The sequence below is a fragment of the Mesoplodon mirus genome, assembly GCF_964341445.2.
Source record: "Mesoplodon mirus genome assembly, chromosome: 8".
In the NCBI taxonomy this organism is placed as follows: Eukaryota; Metazoa; Chordata; class Mammalia; order Artiodactyla; family Ziphiidae; genus Mesoplodon; species Mesoplodon mirus.
Window position 1 is genome coordinate 3,186,281 of NC_138984.1, and position 22,818 is coordinate 3,209,098.

Sequence of the window (22,818 nt, forward strand, 5' to 3'; positions counted from 1 at the left end):
AAGTGTGTGGGTTTATTTATGGGCTCTCTATTCTGTTCCATTGGACTATATGTTTGTTTTTGTGCCAATATCACGCTGTTCTGATTACTGTAGTTTTGTAGTACTGTCTGAAGTCTGGTAAGGTTATGCCTCCAGCTTTGTTCTTTTTCCTCAGAAGTGCTTTGGCAATTCTGGGCCTTCTTTGATTCCATATAGGATTATTTGTTCTAGTTCTATGGGTATTCTCTCATGGGTATTTTGATAGGGATTGCATTAAATCTGTAGATTGCTTTGGGTAGTACGGCCATTTTAACAATATTAATTCTTCCAGTCCAAGAGCATGGGATATCTTTCCATTTCTTTGAATCATATTCAGTTTCCTTAATCAACATTTTATAATTTTCAGCAGATAATTTTTTTGCCGTATGCAGGCCTCTCACTGCTGTGGCCTCTCCTGTTGCGGAGCACAGGCTCCGGACGTGCAGGCTCAGCGGCCATGGCTCATGGGCCCAGCCACTCCGCGGCATGTGGGATCTTCCCGGACCGGGGCACGAACCCGTGTCCCCTGCATCGGCAGGTGGACTCTCAACCACTGCGCCACCAGGGAAGCCCCAGCAGATAACTTTTATTATCACCTTGGTTAACTTTATTCCTAGGTATTTTTTTATGTGATTTTAAACAAGATTTTTTTTTTACTTTATCTTCCTGATGCTTCCTTATTCGTGTAAAGAAATGCAGCAGATTTCTGTGTATTAATCTTGTATCCTGCTGCCTTGCTGAATTCATTTATTAGTTCTAACAGTTTCTGTGTGGAGACTTTAGGGTTTCTCTATATAGAGTGTCATCTAATCTACGAATAGTGACAATTTTACCTCTTCCCTTCCAATTCGGATACCTTGTATTTCTTTTTCTTGTCTGGTTGCTATGACTAGGACTTCCAATACTACGTTGAATAGAAGTGGTGAGAGTGGGCATCCTTATCTTGTTCCTGAATTTAGTGGGAAGGCTTTCAGCTTTTCACCACTGAGTATTATGTTGGCTGTGGGTTTGTCGTAAATGGCTTTTATTATGTTGAGATATGTCCCCTCTATAACCACTTTGGTGAGAGTTTTTATCATGAATGGAATGTTGAATTTTGTCATATGCTTTTTCTGCATCTATTGAGATGATCAGGTGGTTTTTGTCTTTCCTTTTGTTGATGTGGTGTATCACACTGATTGATTTGCGTATGTTGAACCATCCTTGCAACCCCGGAATGAATCCAACTTGATTACGTGTATGATCCTTTTTATGTATTGTTGTATTTAGTTTGCTAATATTTTGTTGAGGATTTTTGCATCTATATTCATCAAAGATACTGGCCTGCAATTTTGTTTTTTTTGTAGTGTCTTTGTCTGGTTTTGGTGTCAGGGTGGTGGTGGCTTCACAGAATGAATTTGGGAGTGTTCCCTCTTCCTTTCAATTTTTTTGGAATAGTTTGAGAAGGATACCTATAATAAGTTCTTCCTTGTATGTTTGGTAGAATTCCCAAGTGAAGTCATCTAGTCCTGGACTTTTGTTTGCAGGGAGGTTTTTTTCTTTTTTTTTTTAATTACAGATTCTATTTCACTTCTAGTAATCAGTCTGTTCAAATTAGCCGTTTCTTCCTGACTCAGTTTTGGCAGGCTGTATGTTTCTAGAAACTTGTCCATGTCTTCTAGGTTGTCCAATTCATTGGCATATAACTGTTCACAGTATTCTCTTATAATTCTTTGTATTTCTGTGGTCTCAGTTGTTATTTCTCCTCTTTCATTTCTTATTTTGTTTATTTGGGTCCTCCCTCTTTTCTTCTTGGTGAGCCTGCCTAGAGGCTTGTTGATTTTGTTTATCTTTTTAAAAAACCAGCTCTTGGTTTTATTGATCTTTTCTATTTTTTAATCTCTATTTTATTTATTTCCTCTCTGGTCTTTATGATTTTCCTGAATTGACTTTGCTACAGGAAGCGGCAACCGCTACCAACTTTTGTTTTCTATGTAAACCCCCAACTCCTCATATGCAGTAGATTCTAAAAATGGTTTGCTATTCAAAGCAACCAAGCAGACTGGGCAATGTGTTCTCCCGCACAGGCAGGAACAGGAGAGGGAGCGTATACCAGCTGGCAGCTCAGAAACAGTGGCGATCCTGGCCTGTGAACCACATGTGTCCACGGCCCCTGTGTCCCTCAGCTGCCACGTGCATTTTACTCCACTCTCAACATCTCATCTTTCCAAACCCCTCGCTCAGGCAATCACAATAAGTTCCCCCACGAGGGGGCCTGCTCTTTACAGCCATGACTGTAATTATGATGGCCACGGAGAAGAAGGCGCTTTGGGATGACAGTTGTCAATGGGGGAAGTGCCAACGCTTGAGAGGGCATTCTGGAACTGTTGGAGGAGGTGCTGGGAAGTCACAGTGACTGGAGGAGGGGACTAATGGCATTTAGGGGCAGGGTGTGGTATGCCAACCATCCTGTACTCAGGCCCGCACAATGAGGAACTTCCCCATTGGCTACTCAGGCAGATAGAAAAACCACATTATAACTTTCAGACCTACAAATTCATTCCAACTCACTTATAAATTCAAAGTACATTCTGAGTAGTTTTAACATACACTGAATATTCCAGGAATGCAATCTGCATGGAAATCAAGGGAAGATCATACATGGCTTTGTTCAGAACCTTCCCAAGAGTTACTCTCAATATTCACATTCTATCACTGCAATTTACTTTCATTTTATTTCTTTTTAATGTTACAGTTAAAACATTATATTGACTTGAAATTATGTGTGAAGGGAGATTTTACCACCTAGGAACTTCATTTCAGGTTAGTAATAAGGATGTTAAAAGCTTGTTATAGGGCCTCCCTGGTGGCGCAGTGGTTGAGAGTCCGCCTGCCGATGCAGGGGATACGGGTTCGTGCCCCGGTCTGGGAGGATCCCATATGCCGCGGAGCGGCTGGGCCCGTGAGCCATGGCCGCTGAGCCTGTGCGTCCGGAGCCTGTGCTCCGCAACGGGAGAGGCCACAACAGTGAGAGGCCCGCGTACAGCAAAAAAAAAAAAAAAAAAAAAAAAAAAAAAAAAAAAAAAAAAGCTTGTTATAAAAAAGGGGCATTGGGTCTGACAGAGCTGCAAACCACAGTTTTAAAACTTCGGGGTGGGATGGGGGGGAATGAACCCCTCTACGGCACAGCCATGATTGTTGAAACAGCCCAGGCACAGGTTCAGGGCACAGGTCTGGGGGCCAGTGCTTAAGCCACAAAATAAACAAGACACATTATCAATTTTACTTGACGATTTGGAGGACATAAAGTTAAGGACTAAAGTTTAACTGGTTATTTAAAACACTATGTTTCCATCAAAATCAAATCAGATGAGTTATGGACTGTAAAATGATCATGGAATTTTAAGATAAAACAGCAGTCTTCAAAGAAGCCTTTACCTTGCAAGGCCACTTTACGTCACTGCTTGTGAGGGGCTGGCTCGTAGGGGACCAGGTGGAAAAGCTACCTCTCACGGCTGTGGCTGTGGTGTTCTCAGCGGGGCCCTGAGTTTCCAAAGACAGAGACTGTCCAGAGAGGGGTCTCGAGACCAAGCTACCAGCGCTGGCTCTGTTGCTGACCCATTATGTGAACTTGGACAAACTGCATCACTTTTGAACACTAGCCCTCAATACCGGGGGCAAGGGGACCAGGTGACGTGATCTCTGGGTGCTCCCTTTGCCTCTGAAATGCTATGTCTCTACACTGGGGTGAATTCTTTGCACCCTGAGACTGTCCATCGAGTTCTCTTTCCCCATTTTGCTACTGGAAATCTCCTGACTTTGCTTCTCAGAAAAACATACCAGAATAACAAACATATTAATCAGGAACAAAATTATTCATGTTCCTTTATCGAGAGCAGACTAATAACCTTTACCTATTCAAACTTCACAACACAATCTTTGGCTTAACAACGACCCACACTCAAGCTGATGAATAAAAACAGTGCACAGTATCTTCCATGCAAATAAATTCTCCTCTTGTTGTTAATACATTTAAAATTTTTTTCTGAGATGAGTGATGTTCACACTTCCTTCAACAGTCTCAACATATTGGAGTTACAAGCAAGGGCGTGATGGCCACAAAGAACCTTGTGTGGGACCGACAGGACCGACGGGTGGCAGGTAAGAGCAGCCTGGCCTCACCTGTGCAGCTCTCCAGGTGACAGGTTCCCTCCAGCCAATGCCTCTGGGCTCCATACCCTTCACTTCACCTGCTCCACTCAGGGTCTTCCTTGCAAACTCCACACCTTTAAGGTGACACAAAACACTAACACTGCTCCTTCTCAGCATAAGGCTGGACCCTGCAGCAGCTCCACGCTTTCCCATGTAGGCAGCACACAACAGCCTTTCCTATGCTCAAGTGATTCTCCTGGAACCAGCTAGGAAAGAGCCAGAAGGCGTCATTTCCATCCTCAACAAGTTCGTCAGTCTGGATGGTGGTGAGGAGCTGTACAGCACGTGGGAATGAGGCTGCTGCCCAGCAGCTCCCAGCGTGGCTTGACGCAAGTGACAGCTAAAAAGTGGGTACAGTATGAAAAAGAGAAAAATAAAAATTTCTGCAGCTCTGTCATTTCTACTATTCCTCTCCTTATTTAGAAAAAATACAGTTCGTTGAGTGTTCTTTTGCCTGAAAAACTACCAGAAATAGAAAGGAGACGTTAATGAAATGAAGACTTCTCAGTATGCACTCCGGAGCAAGGTCTTGTGTCCTAACAGGCTACCTTAGTAAAAAGAAACCCTTCAGCCCTGATACTGGGGTTGTGAGGCCCCAGGAGAGCCTGGCAAGAGCAATGATGCTCGCTGACTGCCTGCCAGACCCTGCCCGAGCATCGTGTATGGTGGTGACATCATCAGCACCAGCTCTGAACCAGCAGGGCTGGGTCTGAACTGGCCCCCACTGCCTGCTGGCTGTGTGGCCTTGGGAAAGTCCCCTGAACTTTCTGAGCCCGTTTTCTCTATGTGTAAGTGGAAATAACCAAACCACCTCTGAGGTTATGCAAGGGGGAAGGGAAGACTTCTACAGAAAACACTTAACAGGGCTGACACGGCAGGGGTTTGGGAGATGCTACCCACTGTTACTACCTACACAGCGTCTTCTATGACGACAGTGTGAATTCAGCTCACAGGAGGTTTAAAGCAGCAGGAGAAGACAAGCATGCTGAAGCACTCACCAGGAGAAAGAGTGCTGGGGAAATTTCAGAGGAGGCAGGTGGAGACTGCCCACCCACAACAAAAGCCCACTCCTACTTCTCTTCCCACAGGAAGATTACACATCCACTGGCCAGAGATAATAAAACAGATGTGAGGATCAGAAATGATGTCGCTTTGATAAGCTCTATTACACAAACATATAAATGAAACATTTTAGTTAAAATGAAAAGTCAAACTTCCTTACAGTAATTTAAACTACAGCTAGAGTAGTTGTACTTTGGCGTCCAAACAAAACTATTTATATGGCTTTAAAGTTGTCAAGTTACAGTATTAAGGAGAAAACCACTTGAAACTCTGGCCCTCCTCCAAATGAATACATGAGGTGCAGAAAGGGGATTTTAGTGGTGGTATGTAATCAAGCACATGGCAATTCTGAATCACTTAATCTTGGATGTAGTCAAAATTGTGCTTTGTTTAACTTAGAAGAAGTTCATTTACTTAATTTTATCTAGACTGTCTGAATAATGAAAGTTCTGGTAAATCCATTCCATGAAAATATGGAAATAAGCTGCTTTAAAACACACACACACAGAGTAAACTTTGGGTGGCCTAGAGTAAAAGCAGTAAAGTAATAAAAATTCCTCTTCTCCCTGACCCACGTCTAACATATAGTGAGATGTAACAGGCTTACTGCCTTAACAGGTTAGTATTTCGAACCTTATGGCCAACGGGGCTCCAAGATTAAAACTTTTAAATATGATCAGATATTTTGGAAACACTGGCATATGAGTAACTAGTCATAAACATTTCCTTTCAATAAAGATGTTTAATTAATAAATAAATAAATAAAGTCTGTGGGTTCTGGAAAAAAAAAAAACACATTTCCTTTGCTGAGTCACACAGCCTGATTTTTCAGGGATAAGAATTTCCTCTTGAACATTGCCTTTTGAGGAGCAAACACATCGCACCAACATGTAGCCTCATAATTCTGTAGAAACCAGATAAGAACCTCACTCTAATCAGGTAATACACCAATCAACTTTGCCTGAAAACACTTCAGCCGCTATAAATAACTCGATTTCCTGTGCTCACTGTAAGTGGCAGTTTAGACGCAGGGTTTACAAAAAGTTTGCTAAGGAGGCTTCCACTACTTTGATATTAGCTCAGGCTGAACAGAAACTAACCCATAAAGAAAAAGGGAAGTTGCGTCTCCATCTTTGCCCTAGTGGGACACTCTTACTATTATAAGAAAAGACCTAACTTACTGTTTTTATATCTTAACTGTTTGGGAAAATGATTCGTCTAAAGCAAACCATGATTCCAGTGCTCAAAGGTCTCCTGTTGAGCCCAGCAGGGTCGGCCCCCCAGCACTGGGTTCACCCACCCCCGTTCATCCACATGTCCCCTGGCCACCAGGACCTGGGGACCTGCGCACTGGTACCTACAGCAAGATGAGACTCGGGGGTCCACGTTCTACCCTAACAGCCTCTCTCAGAATGGGGCTGGCCGTCTGTGAGGACTTAGTGCTAATCGGTATGTGGAAAACGACCAGAGGTGACACAACCCGGCACGAACATGGGGAAGTTACAAAAGTTAAAGAAACATGGTATCTACACTGTCCTCTCCTGCAAGGAGCCTGGACTTCCTGCTTGGATCCTGCTTTTTTCTTTGCCCTGTGAGATGGAGCTGGACAAATCTATCTCCTCCCGCCAACCCAGCTCTGGCCTCACACCCAGGTGGCCCCAGCCCTCCTCCTCCTCTGGAGACCCCTGTTCCCGGGACACAGGGTCTCTGGGCACAGAACACAAGCCAGCACAAGCCAGTCTGAAATGCCCACCGTTCTTCCGCTGGAACACTACCGCCCAGGATGGCTGCTGGGCGACTCCTTCTGACACATCCCACCCCACCCCACTGGTCCTTCAGCAACGGTTTCCTTTTCTTTTCTTTCTTTTTTTTTTTTTTTTTGCAGTACGCGGGCCTCTCACTGTTGTGGCCTCTCCCGTTGCGGAGCACAGGCTCCGGACGCGCAGGCTCAGCGGCCATGGCTCACGGGTCCAGCCGCTCCGCGGCATGTGGGATCCTACCAGACTGGGGCACGAACCCGTGTCCCCTGCATCGGCAGGCGGACTCTCAACCACTGTGCCACCAGGGAAGCCCAACGGTTTCCTTTTCAACCATTAACCTCAAAAAACAGTCCTGCTCTAAAAAAGTTTTTGCTGCTATTTACTTGAGCAAGTTCACAATTGATTACTGAAAACCCCTAGGACCAAATGTGTTTCAGAATTCAACATTTTTGGATTTTAGAAAGGTAACAAGATGCATACACCATATATTCTGTAACAACCCAGAGTAACAGCCCTTAGTCAAGAACCTTAACAGGGCTGCAGAGAAATGTACGAATATTCACACTAAGAAGAATAAAGACTGAAAATAGCCTCCCATCAGCCAAATGGGACCTGGGGACCTTGGCACAGATCCCTACAATAAGATGAGACTTGGGGGCCGCGAATAGCCTCCTATCACTGCTAACAACTTACAAAAAAGAGAAACAACTTCTGATTTTCAGAGCTTACTGGATCCTGGAACTCGGGGTAGGAGAAGGTGGGCTGTGCCCACCGAGCACCTCCTCAATCAGCAGCTGTTCCGGTCTCTCCTGTCACCAACTCCCAGCAGCATCTCTGTGACGCACCTCAACCAGATCCAGTCCCAGGGTTAAGTTAAGGGTTAATGAGACCGTGCAGCCAGCGCCTTCGGGTGACAGGTGTTATTTCTACTCCTGCCTCTGACGGCCTGGCGCTCCCTTCCTCACATCCTGTTCTCCATGGTCACTCTTTTCTTCTCCTTGCCCAGCAGTTCATTCCTCTGAGCTCAAATCTTGCCCAGGATTAACATCAGCCTGTTCTTGCCATGTATGGTTTGCCCAGGCGGCTCCTGGGGAGCTTGGGCATCTCTCAGCGGCATTCCCATCCTTCTTTCTTCCAAGGGCCCTTCCCTGATGGTGATTCAAGGATCTCTCTGTAGGTTCCCAGGTAGGTTAAGGGGTAGAAACCAGCTCCAAAGGTCTGGTCCAGGGGTGGAACGTTATGTCAGGTCAGAGGAGCACACTAAGGAGGACCTGAAAAATATCCACCCACCTGTCCTCGGCAAGGAGTGTACTTTTCAAGGGTGTATTCATCAGAATCTATTTCTACACCCCTCTCTGGTGTTGACCGGGAAGCTCTGGGCAGGGCAGTCTTATTCATCTTGAATCTTCCACAAACACCCAGTAGGTGATTAATTCCTACCTGGTGAAGGAGTGACTATTTGGGGTTCACATTTTTATCAAGGTTCCACACAGGCCGGATAATGTGGAAATCTAGGGTCTCTCTCTCCCTGTCTGTAGTACTAACTTAATGATGTGCTTCTTTTCCAGACTACGCCCTTTCACCTTTAAATATTCCCATCCATCATCAACCACAAGCCACGTGAAAAGCGGTAGTTACAAACCTTCCCCACCTCACCCCCTGCCCGATTTTAATGCCAAACGACTCCCACATCCACGGTTCCAACGCTGGGTGCTGAGCCGGATAACTGCAAAATCCCCCAGAGGGAGGATCCCCTCCGGACCCGGCGACCCCAGGAGACCAGCCAGAGTGGATCTGGGAACTGGGGTCCTTGGGGGAACTAGAGAAACCGGGTGCAACCCATTAGTTCTAAGGCCCAGCGCAGGGTAGGTGCTCCAAGCCACCCAGCCACTGGGAGTGCCAGCCTCAAAGTGAGGGCACCGCCTCTGGGCACCAGTTCCTAGGTGCTGTATTTTGTAAAACATCAAACTAGCAGTTCTGAGCGAAACTCTAGACCACGCGCAGGTCTCACACCTCGGCTGGATCCACGGCCGAGTCACGCAGCTGGGCAGAGCCCGTCAAAAGGCCGTAACTGCGGGCAGAAGGGACCAGACGAAGTTCCTTTCCGTCCTGCTGAGGGGCGTTGCCCAGGGAAATGTGCTTTCCAGGGCGCAAGGGGGGGACAGTGCACACCGAGCCGCGAACTGAACCGAGAGCAGGCCACCCCCCCGCCCATGCTCGCGTGGGGACGTTCGTTTAAGGGGGTCCCCGGCCAGGCGAGGCAGCCCCACACCTCCCCGGGCACAGATGAGTGCGGCGGAAGGTGCCGCCTGCCCTTGGCTCCTAGAACATCAACAACGACCAAACACTGGCAATCAGAACCAAAAGTTTCGAAAATGTGTTTTCTTCTTACCAGTCTCTGAGCTTCTGGGCTCAGACAGTCTATTTCCTGGTTCTGCGCGGCCGCAGGGTTGGTCATCCTGCCGGCTGCAGGTCCACCTTCTCACACAGCAGGGAAAGGGAGCCAACGCCCGGCTCCCCGGATTCGCGGGCGGGCCGGCTCTCAGCGCAGCCACATGCCGAGAACGGCGGGGCTACTGCCCGGACACAAATTCGCGCGTCGGGACGGGAACCTCGCCCTTCCCAAGGCGGGGTCGCGCCTCCGCGGTTCCGGGGCTGGAGTGCGGCCGCAGGGGCGGGGCGCAGGTGACGGAGCCCGGGAGCCCGCGGGCCTGGGGTGGCGGCACCCGGGAGAAGAGCAGTTGGTGCCGCCCCCAGCCCTCCACCCACGAGGGTCCCGCCCGCGCTCCACCACGCACCCCGCCCGCCCCGTTCTCAGCGAGCGCTCCTCCCCGCGCCCCAGCGGCGCGGTTATTAATCACCACCCAGCCCTCCTCCGCCCCCCTCCCGAAAAGCGGGGGGGAAAAAGACCCCAGCCGGCCCCGCCCACAGCCCCGTCGGCCGCCCACCCGCCCTCCGAGAGAGGACGAGCTGGGAGGCCTCGGAAGACGGGGGAGGAGTAGGAAGGCGGCCGCGCGTGGCCTGGGTCGCCCTGGGGAGGAGCCTGCGCGGGGGAGGGTTCTGGGCGAGGGGCGGGGTCCTCTGGTGGAGGAGCCAGAGCGGGGCGGGGTCCCGGGGGCGGGGCCCGCGCGGGGGCGGGGCGGATTGCCTCTCAGACCCCTCCCCCGGCCCCCTCGCCGTCGGTGTTGCGCTCCCGCCCCAAGGTGTTCTCCAAATTCAGGCCGAAGTGAGCTTCTATGGACGCGACTACCTCGCCCGAGCCCCGCGGCACCTGCTGGTCGGGGTGCCCAGCTAACGCGTCACCCGAAGAAAGGGCCGGCTTCCAGGGCGACCACACCGCGCGGCCCGCGGGGGTAAGAGCAAGCATCCGAGGGCCGGGTGCGGCCCCGCCCGCCTCCCCCTCCGCAGGCGGCGGCAGAGGAACGCGGTTTGGCGCGGATGCGGCGTCTCAGAGCCGGGGGGGCTGCACCGGCCAGGGATCCGGCGGGAGGTCGTGCGGTGCAGGGGCCGATCCGAGGTCCCCGCCGGGCGCCGCGCGGGGAGGGCGTGGAGAGGAGCGTCCAGCGGCGGGATGGGGCCCCGGCCGCCCAGCACGCGCCTCCTCCAGCCGCAGAACTCGCGTCGCTCGTTCTTTAGCAGTTCTACATGCAAAGCAACGAAACGTCTCCTGACCTCGCCAGGCGAAGCAGAAGCGACGGGCAGGAAGCGACGCAGATTTTCATCGGAATGCCAACCTGCCCTGGCCCAGCCCGCTGCCTGTGGCGCCTGGAAGCTTTCCGCGCCCCCCTGCCCCGCCCCGCCTCCTACCCTGCGTCCAGGCGGCCCCGGGCCCTTCCTGCCCATGCCCTGGGGGCACGTTTTCGGAGGCCGTTCTCAGAAAGACCACCTCCCCGCCCCCGAAACGAGAACTTAAGAATAGAGCGGCTGGGCCTAATTCTCTGCAAAGGCGGCTCCAGCGAAATCCTCGACAGATCGCAAATATACATTTAAACGTTACAGCCCCCCAGTTCCCCACTCTCTGCCCCACTCACCTCCTCCTCGGTAACACGTTAGCGCAAGGCCCGTGTGCACTCGCCTTCCCGCTCTGGCTTCAGGGCAGGGGCTCTGGAAGGAAGGGTGTATGTGTTGGGGGGCGTAGGGGGGTGGGGAACAGAGAAGGTTCTGAGGGACCGAGGTCCTAACCTAGGAGAGAGTAGGGACAGCAGAAAAGCAAGGCCGAGTAAAGACCCAAAGTGGCCTCTGCGGGAGAAACAGCAGGTTTCCACTTTGATGAGCTGGAACACAGCGCCAAGCCTTGTTGGATAGCAGCGTTAGGTTGGCAAGAATAATTTTCAAAGATTGAAATGCATACCTTTAATACCTTGTTTTCTTGCTATAACACTTAAAATATGTCAGTGCGTTACAGTTCTTGATTCTATAGAGTTAAACTGGTTGGCAAAAATAATTTTAAGCTGTTCTACATAAACAAGTACGGAACTTAGGGAATCTTTGGTGGAAAGCAAAGATGATTTTAGTTAAGAGCTCCACAGATGAGAATGATAGCCAGTTAATAAAATCGCCTTCTGGGAGTCTTCAGTTTGAATATTCTGATCTAGATAAGCAAATTCTAGAGCTACGTGCCACCTGGAACCTTATGACCACATCTCCCTGAGCAGGGCACAAGGAACAGGCTTCTTTTGTCCTGACTGTCACAGGGCAGTGCCTGTAGACACCTGCACCCTCCCCAGTTCCCAGGTGGCCGTCCAATGGCTACTTACCAGTTTTATGAAAACCACACAGGGAAGGGGTTAAGTGGCTCTGGAATTAAACCATCGGGCTCAGTTCTTCTCTGCCACTTACTGTGGGATCAGGACTAAGCTATGTAGCCCCTGTGTCTCGAGTCTCATCTGAAACATGACAGTGATAATGAAAGTGCCCAGGGCGGAGGGGAGGACCCCCAATGAGCACAGTCAGGGGAGCCGCCTTGCTGCCTCTCAGCCCGCTGTCTTCTCCTGGCCTCCAGGCGCCCAGGCCTTCCTGCCCTTCTCCGCAGCAGGAAGGAAGCTGGGCAACAACAGGTTTAAATGGCTGAGGACTGGGAGAGATTGTGGGTAGCCCCAGAGAAGACACCAAACGCACAGCCTCCACAAAAGCTGGGAGAGGGCCTGGCTGGAGGACGCTATCATGGAGGAAGAAGCAACTGGTTGACTAGTTTTATTTCCAGGAACAAACGAACAATACCAACAATAAAATAGTGATAGTAAAGGCACAAGAGATTTCTGATTCTACTAAGCAGTAGCAAATTAGAGAAAACTGCTTTGCTAACATCCCTCTAGATGAGAGGCCTCTATGTTCTGACATGTGTTCCAGCCCAGCCATACCGTGAAGATGGCTCAGACCCATCCCAGCTGTAGGGAAATGTCAGTCTGTATTTTAAGTGGTGCTGAATTCACACTTCTTGGTGTTACTTAGACCCCGGGGCCCCAGAACAAAGTGTAGAGGGTCTAGTTGCCTTCTGTTCATTTTGACATAAGTAGCTCTCTAGTGAAAAGTGCCCCTTAGGAAGCCCCTTCCCAGGCAGTCTCCACCCCCCACTTTTTTTTTTTTTTTTGTGGTACGCGGGCCTCTCACTGTTGTGGCCTCTCCCGTTGCTGAGCACAGGCTCCGGACGCGCAGGCTCAGTGGCCATGGCTCACGGGCCCTGCCGCTCCGGGGCATGTGGGATCTTCCTGGACAGGAGCATGAACCCGTGTCCCCTACATCGGCAGGCGGACTCTCAACCACTGTGCCACCAGGGAAGCCGCCCCTTTTTTTAAACTCAGCAAGGCCACTTGGGAGGATGATTACTGAGTGACTGGAGCCTAGAAACTTGGTGCTGGGAAAGTCCACACGGAAGTCAAAGAAAGTGACATTTTGTAGAACGGAAGCCATGGACGTGCACTAGTATATTTTTACCCCAGTGCTCACAGCTCTAAAGACCACTTGGCCGAATAATCTAAATCCTTTAGCTTGAGGAAGACAAAACTAAAACCACCTAAGAGTGTCAGGTGAGAAGAAATCAGACAAGAAGCCCCAGGTTTTAAGTGTCCATCGACAGATGAAAGGATAAAGAAGATGTGGCACATATATACAATGGAATATTACTCAGCCATAAAAAGAAACGAAATTGAGTTATTTGGAGTGAGGTGGATGGACCTAGAGTCTCTCATACAGAGTGAAGTAAGTCAGAAAGAGAAAAACAAATACCATACACTAGCACATATATATGGAATCTAAAGGAAAAAAATGGTTCTGAAGAACCTAGGGGCAGGACAGGAATAAAGATGCAGATGTAGAGAATGGACTTAAGGACACGGGGAGGGGGAAGGGTAAGCTGGGACCAAGTGAGAGAGTGGCATGGACTTATATATACACTACCAAATGTAAAACAGATACCCAGTGGGAAGCAGCCTCATAGCACAGGGAGATCAGCTGGGTGCTTTGTGACCACCTAGAGGGGTGGGATAGGGAGGGTGGGAGGGAGATGCAAGAGGGAGGGGATATGGGGATATATGTATATGTATAGCTGATTCACTTTGTTATACAGTAGAAACTAACTGTTGTAAAGCAATTATACTCCAATAAAGATGTTAAAAAAAAAAAAAAAGAAGCCCCAGGTTTCCATCCTCAGAGAGGTTGGCGGAAGAAACCCAGGGCGCCTTTGAATGGTCTGAGCAGCATGCGGGCTGGGGAGGCGTAAGGAAGAGGGTGGCCATCCATCCGGACTGCACCAGTGTGGGCCCAGGGTCTTTATATAAAGAGCTGTGAGGTCAATGACAGGTTCAGCGTTCCCTTCTTTAGGTCAAGATCCCACTTCTAGCAGGTGGACTCTATTTCCAGCCCCTTCCAAGCTGCTGGGCAGTCACTGACCTGCAAGCACCCAGTCACTGTTTAAACCCAGGGACTCTGTCCTGAGAGGCACCTTAGGTTTTGTGGAAGCTCTGTCTCGGGCATTCCTAAAAGCCACCATGGTTGTGGTGCTCTGAGCCCTCTCAACAGAAGTGTAATGTCGAAAATCTCAAAAGCAGTTCTCTGATGTGCAATAAGATTACACGCAGGAACTTAATTCCTTAAGGGAGCCCCTAGAAGAGAACAAAAGGGAAGCAGAATGATCTAATTTTGCTCTAGGAACCTCATACTCATAGCTAACCAGCAAATGCCACAACATTTAACCACTTTGGGGTCACACCCAAACTTGGTTTACTGGTCTTCATGGTGCTGGGCTGCTTCTGGGTTCACTAGCTTTGCTTCCTGCTGTGGCTGGTGCTAAGTGCTAGAGCAACGGAGACAAACCCTTCCAGGATGTAGCACAAGGCAGAGGGCAGGCAGGGGAGGGCAGAGTGGTTCCTGGCTGCACCCCTAGTTAATAACCCACACAAAACCATTTTCCACATCACAGCCACAACAGCTGTTTTTCATGAACATGAATCCCTAGCCATACTGAGTACAGCAGAATAAACATCTCTATATTACTTCTACAAACAGATTACATGTATGTTATAACTTTACATGGATCCTTCTGACTAATATAAAAACCACTTCATATTATAAAGCTGGTTCATGAAGTGACTACCCAGATTTGCACGGCACCTGTCAGTTTACAAAGCATTTTACACAGGCACACCTCAGAGACATTGTGGGCTGGGCTCCAGACCACTGCAGTAAAGTGAATATCACAATAAAGGGAGTCACACGAGTCTTATGGCATCCCAGAGCATATAAAAGTTACGTTTGCACTACACTGTTGTCTTTTAAGCATGCCAGAGCATTGTGTCTAAAAAACAATGTACATACCTTAATTTAAAAGCACTTTATTGCTGGGCTTCCCTGGTGGCACAGTGGTTGAGAGTCTGCCTGCCGATGCAGGAGACACGGGTTCGTGCCCCAGTCTGGGAAGATCCCACATGCCGTGGAGCAGCTGGGCCCGTGAGCCATGGCCACTGAGCCTGCACGTCCGGAGCCTGTGCTCCGCAATGGGAGAGGCCACAAAAGTGAGAGGCCCGCGTACCAAAAAAAAAACTTTATTGCTAAAAAACGCTAATCATCATCTGAGCCTTCAGCAAGCCATAATCTTTTTGCTGGAGGAGGGTCCTGCCTCTGTGCTGGTGGCTGCTGACTGATCAGGGTGGTGGGTGCTGAAAGCTGGGGCAGCTGCGGCGACTTCCTAAAATAAGATAATGAAGTTCGCTGCATCGAGTGACTCTTGCTCTCACGAACGATTTCTCTGTAGCATGCAATGCTGTTTGATAACATTTTACCCCCAGTAGCACTTCTTTCAAAATTTGGAGTCCATCCTCTCAAACCCTGCCACTGCTTTATCAACTCAGTTTATGAAATATTCTAAATCCTTTGTTGACATTTCAACAGTCTTCACAGCATCTTCACAGGAGGAGATTCCATCTCAAGAGACCACTTTCATAGCAAATCCACAAGAAGCAATCCCTCAGTCATTAGCTTTATCATGAGATGCAGCAATTCAGTCCCATCTTCAGGCCCCACTTCTAATTCTAGCTCTCTTGCTGCTTGCACCACATCTGCAGTGACTTCCTCCACTGAAGTCTTGAGCCCCTCAAAGTCACCCATGAGAGTTGGAGTCAACTTCTCCCCAACTTCTGTTAATGCTGATATTTTGACCTCTTCTGGTGAATCACACATGTTCTTAATGGTGTGTAGAATGGTGACTCCTTTTTAGAAGGCTTTTTTTTTTTTTTTTTTTTCTTTTTGTGGTATGCGGGCCTCTCACTGTTGTGGCCTCTCCCGTTGCGGAGCACAGGCTCCGGACGCGCAGGCCCAGCGGCCATGGCTCACGGGCCCAGCCGCTCCGCGGCATGTGGGATCCTCCCAGACCGGGGCACGAACCCGCATCCCCTGCATCGGCAGGCGGACTCTCAACCACTGCGCCACCAGGGAGGCCCTAGAAGGCTTTTAATTGACTTTGTCCAGACCCATCAGAGGAATCACCATCTATGGCACCTACAGCCTTATGAAACATATTTCTTAAATACAAGGTTGCTACAAACCTTCTGTTTGTAAAAAAAAAAAAAAAAACAGTATCTTTGAAACACAATAAAGTGAAGTACAATAAAACGAGGTCTAGGCAGGTGTACACACACGGAGGCCCACAAAGGTTGTATAACTTGTCCACAGATGCACATTGGCAGAGTGAAGTCAGGTGTTGTTGTTTTTTTTTTTTTTGCGGTACGAGTGCCTCTCCCTGTTGTGGCCTCTCCCGTTGCGGAGCACAGGCTCTGGACGCGCAGGCTCAGCGGCCATGGCTCACGGGCCCAGCTGCTCCACGGCATGTGGGATCTTCCCGGACCGGGGCACGAACCCGTGTCCCCTGCATCGGCAGGCAGACTCTCAACCACTGCGCCACCAGGGAAGCCCTGAAGTCAGGTTTTTAACCCAAGTCCCTGCTAAAAGTCCAAGTCTTTAGCGTCCGGCGCACTGCCTGACACAGAGGTGCCCCCTCCCCCCAGCCCCCCAGGGATCCTCACTGGGAACAGACAGTCACCAGACAGGCTGTCTCCCTGGGCTGAACCTGGACCAATAACCCCATCTCCTGCTCCAAGGGTGTTGGCAAAGCAGTGCGCGTACCCAGGTCCAGGCCGTAGCTCGCTCTCCTGGTAAGACCCAGGGCACTGGTAGGGACATCGAATGAGGGAGCCAGTCCCTGCCTGCCATTCACAGAGAAAACTGTACCCCACAGTCAGCCGGCCCAGATCAGGCCCACGGTGAACTTGACACTCGGGCCTGGGTCCTGACTGCCGCCAGTGGACAGAAATATTGGGGGCAAGAGTGGCTAGAAAGCAAGAGAGCTCGTTTCTAGCATACAAACAGCTCCTGCTTACGGAGCAGCCACCCTGTGTTGGGTGACCTACAACCACATACTTCATACTCACCGCTGCCTGTGACTCAGTCCTCACTCTCCCCAGAGACTATGAGTGGGCTCTTCCAAAATGGGAGCAGGTGCTCACCTCACAGATGGATGGATGGATGGATGATTCTCCCAGGAAAATGCAGGACTTTGATAGGTTATCATTAACTCTCATTGATCTTAAGTATTTTATATTTTTGGTAGCAACTGAGAATAGAAACTCTCTTTTTAAAACGGCATGACTTTTAGATTTTTTTTTCTTTTTTTTGCATAACTACCTGGCACGCAGCAATTCACCACACCTTTTTTTCATTTTGTATATATTTTGGAAATCCCTTTGGATTTTCTAAGGAAGGTGATGAGCTTGAATTTTGGTTGCCCTGAACCTGAAGTGGGGTAGAAAGCCTTGAGGAAGGTGTCCAACGGGCACTTTGGCACCAGAAGTATGAACCGGTTTAAGGTGGTGATAAAAATGGTAGCATGCATATAACAGAAAAGAGGCTGAAGGAAGGAATCTGGGGACTCCTACATTTAACGAATGAGAGAGTGTCAAGAACAAGCCAAGAAAGACAACGGGTAGTCAGGGAAACAGAAAATTAAAGGCGCCTTCTGGAAGCCACTATTCAGAAGGCTGGCGTGAATGCTGGTGTTAAGGTAGATGGAGTGAAGCGGGCAGGGTCGAGAAAGCCTTTAATTTGCAACTAGAAAAACACCAGCTATTGTATCCTCTTATTGAAATTCTACATTTAAGCATTTTCAATGGTTCGTGCACACAAAATAAATGGCACGTTACAGCCTCGGAGGAAGACAGAATCAAGAAGAAGGTTTTGGGTGGGAAGAGATTTGTTCACGTGTCCATCTGTTTTTAAGGATGTAAGAGACTTGAGCCAGTTTGGAGGCTGGAAAGTGGGAGTTAAAGGAGATTGAGCCAAAACAGGGTGGGCGTGTGGGAGACTGCTGACTAAGGGACAGTGGTGAGGGCATTTCTGGACTTTCAGGATTTGGCCTGATTCTGAGCTAAATGGGGATGAGAAAACCAAAGTAGCCAGGAGAGGACAGATAACAAGAAGCACAGTCCTGGTGCAGAGACTGTGGACACAGAACTGAGGGACGAGGAAGGGTGGGAGGAGCAGAGATTGAAGGACCCGCCAGAGAGCCACCTCTGGTCCAGCCAGGGTGATGCTATTTTCAGTACCTGAGCCCAGAGCCTTTCCATGGGGCTCCAGAAGGCCCAATAATGCTGCCACAGGGTAAAATCTGTCCACAGTTAAAATAATTTCTAATTTATTTTACCCTGGAATTAAGTTCATCTCCAAAAGTGTCCAGCAATAAGTCCATAGCAATCTTGGAGGGGGGAGGGATGTAGCCATTTTTTCAATCCAGTCCTCAGAACTGTTGACCCTTAAGACCAGACCAGAAGATCACAGAAACCCCCCACCATATACTGTGCCCAAGGAAATGGCCACAAACACATCCAATAAAGCACCTCTTAGGAAAACCAGTTCTGTTTTTCATGAACACAACACACTGCAAATATCACCCAATTATTTTCTAAAAATATTGAGAACAAAACAACTCAAATCCATTACATATTTCTCAATCACATAGGAAAAGACTTTAAGTCAACCCTAATGCAAAGAAAAAATATCTATATATGCACTCAGAATAGTCCATTTAAGAAACTTTTGATCGGGCTTCCCTGGTGGCGCAGTGGTTGAGAGTCCTCCTGCCGATGCAGGGGACGCGGGTTCGTGCCCCGGTCTGGGAGGATTCCGCATGCCGCGGAGCGGCTGGGCCTGTGAGCCATGGCCGCTGAGCCTGCGAGTCTGGAGCCTGTGCTCCGCAACGGGAGAGGCCCACGTACCGAAAAAAACAAACAAACAAAAAAACCTTTTGATCAAAATAGATAGTAAAATAGGGAAAATAGGCTTTACTTTCAATAATTGTATTCACTAGCTAACAGAACACCCCACGGGTAAGAAATAAATGAAATGCTTCAAAATATATTTAGGAATATAAAATGATGGTTAAAAAACAGAAGCAAAATTTCTTCTAGATTCTCACCGATTTATTTGGCTCTGGCCTTAGTAATCTTGCCTATGAGTTTAACATTCTAGGAGAGATAGAATGTGCCTAACAATCAGAGCCATGAAACAAATCTTTACCCTGCTAGCTGAAAAATCCAGAAATCAATCAGGCTACAAATGTGATTGACAAATGTCAGTCACAGAAAGGAAGTGTGGGGAACACAGGAGTTTATAATCTAAATTTAAACAGTACCCATAGCAAATAGGGAAATTTGAGGGCACATAGGGTGAATTCAAAGGTTTAAAATCCAGGCACTCCTACTAAACAGCTTGACTTGAAGACAACCTGACTTCAGGACAAAAATATCAGAAGTAAGCAACCTTCCAACCTAAGGTACAGAAATTTCTGAAAGAGCATCCCTAAAATAATCCTTCTAAGAAAATGAATTTTCCTAAAGGAAAATAAAGACTGTAACACACTTTAGCACAGCACTAAAAACACATGCCCACACCCTAAAATAAGGGTTTTCCCTTCTGCATTTTAGCCCCTGAAACAAAGGGCAAAGAAAAGTCATCAACTGTTAGCCTCCAGGAAAGTACCAGATTATGGGCACCTTTTTATCATCAATCCGTATGAACCAGATATCTTTCCAGCAGACTTAACATAGAACATAAAAGCCTCACCTTTGAAAAATGAAGATTTTAGATCAACTTTAAGGACGAGCGAAGAATAGCCATCTAGAGAGACATGTTTAGCATGAGAGTGGAAATTCTGGAATAACAGGAGATCAAATAGCCACTCCTGACCACGTCACCTCTGAGTGCCAGCCGAGAGGTCAATTAAAGGCACCTTTATACCCGCCACCTCACTGGGCAGCTTTGACTCGCCTACCTTAATGGAAGGGCGTGGTTACCTAAGCCCATTGTGGATTTTCCAAAGCCTCTTCTGACCCGTGGGTTTGACTTTAGTTAGTCAGATTACACCGAAGCCCCTTCCTCTTATCCCCACTTCTGTTGAGGCGTTTGTATTAAATATGGGGTGAGACTTTATGAGGAAACTCTAATATAAATATAGAGCAGGGTTTCTTAATAGCGGCACTATTGACATTTTGGGTGAAATAATTATTTGCTGGGGTGCCGTCCTGTGCATCAGAGGATGACTAGCAGCATCCCTGGCCTCCACACACTAGATGCCAGTGACACTCTGCACCCCACCTGAATGACCAAAGGTGTCCCCAGACATTTGCCACACGTCCTCTGGGAGGGAAAGAGAACCCTGTTGAGAACCCCTGATCTAGAGGGTTTGAGCCTTCATCCAAGGCACTCACACTGTAGAAGGACACTGATTTATCAACTTACATAGACAAGTCACCTCAACAAATACACAGCTAAACATGCACAGAAATAATGATCAAGACAGAAATATTTCAACACGTTCTCTAATGTCCATAGCCCTCTTTTTTTTTCAAGTAAGAACTCAAAAGCAGGGCTGGGTGCTGTAGTCACGAAGGAAGTCAGCACCAGACACTGAAAGGAGCCACAGGGTGGGAAGTTTGAGGCTGAGATTTCAGATGTGGTACAGTCATGCCAAGACCAAGGGTGTAATGGTGGAGGTGGGCTGGAAGGAAGAACGTTGTAAGTGAGGTCGAAGAACTGAGTTTTGCCTCCTGACCCTTTGGGAAGGCCCAATCAAAAAGGGGCAAGTGATGGAGCGCAAAGCCAGAGCCGGGGCGCCAGCAGCCGGCACAGTCAACACAGCACAGAAGTCCTCAAACCTCCAAAGCAGAGGTTTGGGAGAAAAGCTGGTTGGAATCCCTGCTCTGTCGCTTACTAGGTTGTAGTTTCCGGCAACTCCTGTGACCTCTTCAGCTTCCCATGTGACACAGGAGAGACGCAGCCACCAGGCAGGTGACAGATAAACGGTGGGACCCCAGGCTGGCACCTGCCACACACTCTGCCTGTTATTCTAAAGAACACAGATTAGTTTTCCTGCAGATAAGAGACTCTGGAATTACAATTTACATACAGGTTTAGACAAACCATAGGTAGAGTCCCGAGTCACTTAATTGGCTCGGATTAGGTTTAAGGCTTTAGTGTCTGCATTTTTGAGCACTTGGAGCTTTGCCCTCTTTCTGGAACCTCCCCCCTCCAAGCCCAGAATTTTGGGCTTATTTTGGCCAGAACCAAGCTTCTGGCATCGTTGGTCCTTAGACAAGTGTATTGTGAATACAACTCTGTACAAATGTACGAATGTAGACAAAGACTGGAAGGAAATGCAGTAAACGAAAGAGCTGCTCTATTTAAGTGATGGATTCGTGGGAATTTTATTGCTTTTCAGAATACGCTTAGATATTGTTTGAATGCTCTTTTTTTATATAATAGTTTAAGGAACTTGAACTTTATTCAGGAGGCAGTAAAGGACCCACTGAAAGTGTTTGAACAGGGAAGTAGGATTTTGTTTGAACAAAGAACCTGTAGGCTACAAAAAAGTTAAAAATCACTCTCATTATTCTTTTGCAAAAATTTCTTGGCCGGTCTCACTATTTATTCTTCCAAGTTAGCTTTTAACTTTAAGCCAACCTTGTCCCTTACACTGGGATTTTATTTGAATTACGTTATACTTATAAATTATTTGGGATGGATTAACATCTTTTTAATACCGAGTCTTCTAATTCAGAAACAAGGTATCTCTCTCTCCATTTTTTAATCTGTGTCCTTCAGTATATTGTTATACTTTCCTTCATATAGGTCCTACATATTTCTTTACTCCTAAATGCTCTTTTGAATGGGATCTTATCTTCTGGCCGTTATTTAAAAAATTATTGTGGCATATGGGAATGCTATGGATTTTTTTTTTTTTGGAAGTAGGGAAACTTGTTCCCTGAACATATTCTTTTAATTAATTAATTAATTAACTTTACCTTTTTATTTTATGTATAGTTGATTAACAATGTTGTGTTAGTTTGAGGTGTACAGCAAAGTGATTCAGTTATACATATACATGTATCTATTCGTTTTCAAATTCTTTTCCCATTTAGGTTGCTACATAATATTGAGCAGAGTTCCCTGTGCTATACAGTAGGGCCTTGTTGGTTATCCATTTTAAATATAGCCATGTGTACATGTCAATCCCAAACTCTCTAACTATCCCTTTCCCTCACCCTTCCCCCCTGCTATGGATTTTTGTTTATATCATCACAAATTATTTCATTGAACTCTGTTTTAGACTGATTTTTTTGGATTGGCTATGTACATTATCTGCAAGTAGTTACAAATTGTATCTATTCCTTTTCAGTAGTTATATTGCGGATTTCTTTATCCTGTCTGAACATCAGAACTCCCATCATTATAATGTTACAGTAGCCCTGGTCTGCCATCTCTTCTTAAATTGGATACTCTGCAATTAGGGAAGTAATAAGGACTCAGCAGCTTTGTGGGTTTGTGCTTGCACTGTAATAATACAGGACAGGACACCAGCCTTATTAGCATTTAAACAGCATTAAAGTTGCCTAGAAAGTAAACAGAGAATTTGTTGTCAGTCACCTGATAAAGCCCCTGAAAGGAAAGAAATTATAAGTCTCAGAACAAGACACTCTTGCCTAAAGGCCACAATCTAATTTTGACCAATAAAAGATAAACAGGCAAAGCGACTTGAAGATTAGTACTGAAGTCAGTGAAAAGTTTATTATTGTGTTACCATACAATTGTTTTCTGCAGGGAGAGGCCCTGTGGAGGGATGACACTCAGATTCTGGGGCCAACACTGCGTGGGCGGGAAGCCGCACCCCTGCCTAGAACTTGCTGTTGGTCTCGGGCCAGTTAACCTCTCTATGCCTTGGTTTCCTCATCTGTCAAATAGGAGTAAC

The 22,818-nt window shown here is 47.7% G+C and overlaps 1 protein-coding gene across 37 annotated transcripts in view; it reads right to left on the bottom strand.

The window, feature by feature from the left end:
• LRRFIP1 (LRR binding FLII interacting protein 1) overlaps positions 1-22,818 on the bottom strand; it is a 153,464-nt gene that overhangs the window by 77,213 nt on the left and 53,433 nt on the right. For 2 of the 37 annotated variants that reach the window (XM_082631442.1, XM_082631444.1), the window contains exon 1: positions 9,424-9,884. The exons of 27 other annotated variants lie outside the window; for them this stretch is intronic. In XM_082631442.1, the coding sequence (XP_082487568.1) occupies positions 9,424-9,489 (66 nt within the window). In that variant the 5' untranslated portion in view covers positions 9,490-9,884. Of the gene's footprint in view, positions 1-9,423; positions 9,929-22,818 lie in introns of those variants that run through there. 8 more of the 37 variants (XM_082631419.1, XM_082631421.1, XM_082631446.1 and 5 more) reach the window with 7 other exon arrangements.